This window comes from Adiantum capillus-veneris, chromosome 9, assembly GCF_014529385.1.
Source record: "Adiantum capillus-veneris isolate H3 chromosome 9, ASM1452938v2, whole genome shotgun sequence".
NCBI classification, from domain to species: Eukaryota; Viridiplantae; Streptophyta; class Polypodiopsida; order Polypodiales; family Pteridaceae; genus Adiantum; species Adiantum capillus-veneris.
This window is the reverse complement of record NC_140939.1, coordinates 142534849-142536597: the sequence shown is the minus strand read 5'-3', so window position 1 is coordinate 142536597 and position 1749 is coordinate 142534849. Positions and strand designations below refer to the sequence as shown.

At 43.6% G+C, this 1749-nt stretch overlaps 1 protein-coding gene across 1 annotated transcript; it reads left to right on the top strand.

Moving 5' to 3' along the window:
- The first annotated feature begins 320 nt into the window (after positions 1 to 320).
- On the top strand, positions 321 to 1096 carry LOC147451291 (uncharacterized). Its single transcript, XM_086520897.1, has 3 exons — positions 321 to 616; positions 715 to 816; positions 918 to 1096. The coding sequence occupies exons 1-3, from the start codon at positions 377 to 379 to the stop codon at positions 960 to 962; spliced, it is 387 nt and encodes a 128-aa protein (XP_086377023.1). The 5' UTR covers positions 321 to 376; the 3' UTR covers positions 963 to 1096.
- Positions 1097 to 1749: the final 653 nt, after the last annotated feature.

Here is a 1749-nt window from a genome sequence, read left to right as displayed (position 1 = left end):
CTACACACCTCTACCTACTCCTCCAGGAGCCACCCCACTCGACACTCCTCGCTTCGGCGCCCAGACGCCGATGGAGACACCTGACGTCCGTACCCCCATCGACACGCCGCTAGAGACCCCTGCCGGGACACCCAGGTTCACGCGTCACCGGCCAGAGGGCTTGCCTTACTCCGTCAACATCAGCGGCGGCATCATCATGGATGATGACGGCAAGAAGGTGATCTCGCGCATGCGTGGTCTTTGCTCTCAGCTGTTTAGACACTATATACTAAACAAATGGAGTGAAGTACCAAGTGATTTAAAAAACAAAGTCATCAGCATACTTCATGATGAGTTTCCCGTTCCAACACGGGATCAGCGCTTCAATGAAGACCTGATGAAGATTCGAATGCGCGAATACTGCAAACACAAGCGTTCCGAAGTGCAAAAAGCAATCAAGAATGGGTGGAATAGGCCAGATTGGCTGGCCAAAGAAGATTGGAAGAATGCGAAGAAAGCAGCGCGCGAGAATCCCGACAAGTGGAAGCAACAAAAGGATGCAGCCAGAGCGCGAGTAGAGGCAGGGAGCTCGCACCACTTGGGGAGCGGTGGATGGGCATCATTTGAGGCCGATTTTGTAAGTCTTTTCACATTGCTCTTTATGCATGTTCGATAGTTTAGGGTTTATGAGTTTTTTTAGTTCTAACATAATGAAATCTTTGTATGTTTTGACAGTGGTCGATGACAGGACGTGATCCCACACCGTACGAGCGCGAGTACGCAGGCAGGAAGGGCTTAAACGCCCTGATGGACATTCTCAGTTCTCGCGGCGGCATGGTTAGTATTAGGGTTTACTCTTTTTTATTTTTTGTATTGTTTTATAAATGTCGTTATATGTTTATATTTACTGAAAACTGTCTTATTGTCTTTTTTTGCAGAATCCGACAGATACGCCGCTTGGACGCGATGAGACGTCTGATTAGACGACGTCAGTTTAGCCGTAGCTAGATAGCATTAGTTTAGGGTTTCTCATAGCTTATGTATCATGAGACGGATTTTATACGTCTTTTTGAACCATGTATATTATTACATTTGTCACCGCAATTCCTTTTGCCAATCAATTTTTTATGCCTATGATGTTGTACAATTGTCATTATTACATTTGCCAATCAATTCAGTTTGTCTATGATGTGTACAATTGTCAATTTTGCAAACAATGCGTCTTGTGGGTGACTATTTTGGGTCTATTATTTACCTTTGCACTTTTTTTAAAAAGTGAATCAAGTACAATATGGTTGATGGGTGGCAGGGCATTCAATGCCCTGCCACCAAAAAAATATTCTCTCAGGCGTCGCTATAAGCGTCGCTATTTATGGCTCTGTAGGGTCGCTATATGCGTCGCTATACTCTTCTGTGAGAGCGTCGCTATAGGCGTCGCTATACGCGTCACTATATAGCGACGCTCATAGCGACGCCTATAGCGACGCAGATAGCGACGCAGATAGCGACGCTCTCGTAGCGACGCTTTTAGCGACGGTTATACGTAAATCTAACTAAAAATAAACCTAAATCTAATCTAATTTAACTTAAATAAACCTAAATCTAATCTAATTTAACTTAAATAAACCTAAATCTAATTTAACGTAAGTCTACATCTAACCTAATCTTTAACGTCTTTTAGGATAGTTTCCTACGACGTTATAACTCTCTTCTCTTGTGTGTGTGCGTGTGTGGATGTGTGCCAATAAAAAGAGATAAATGGTATAACCT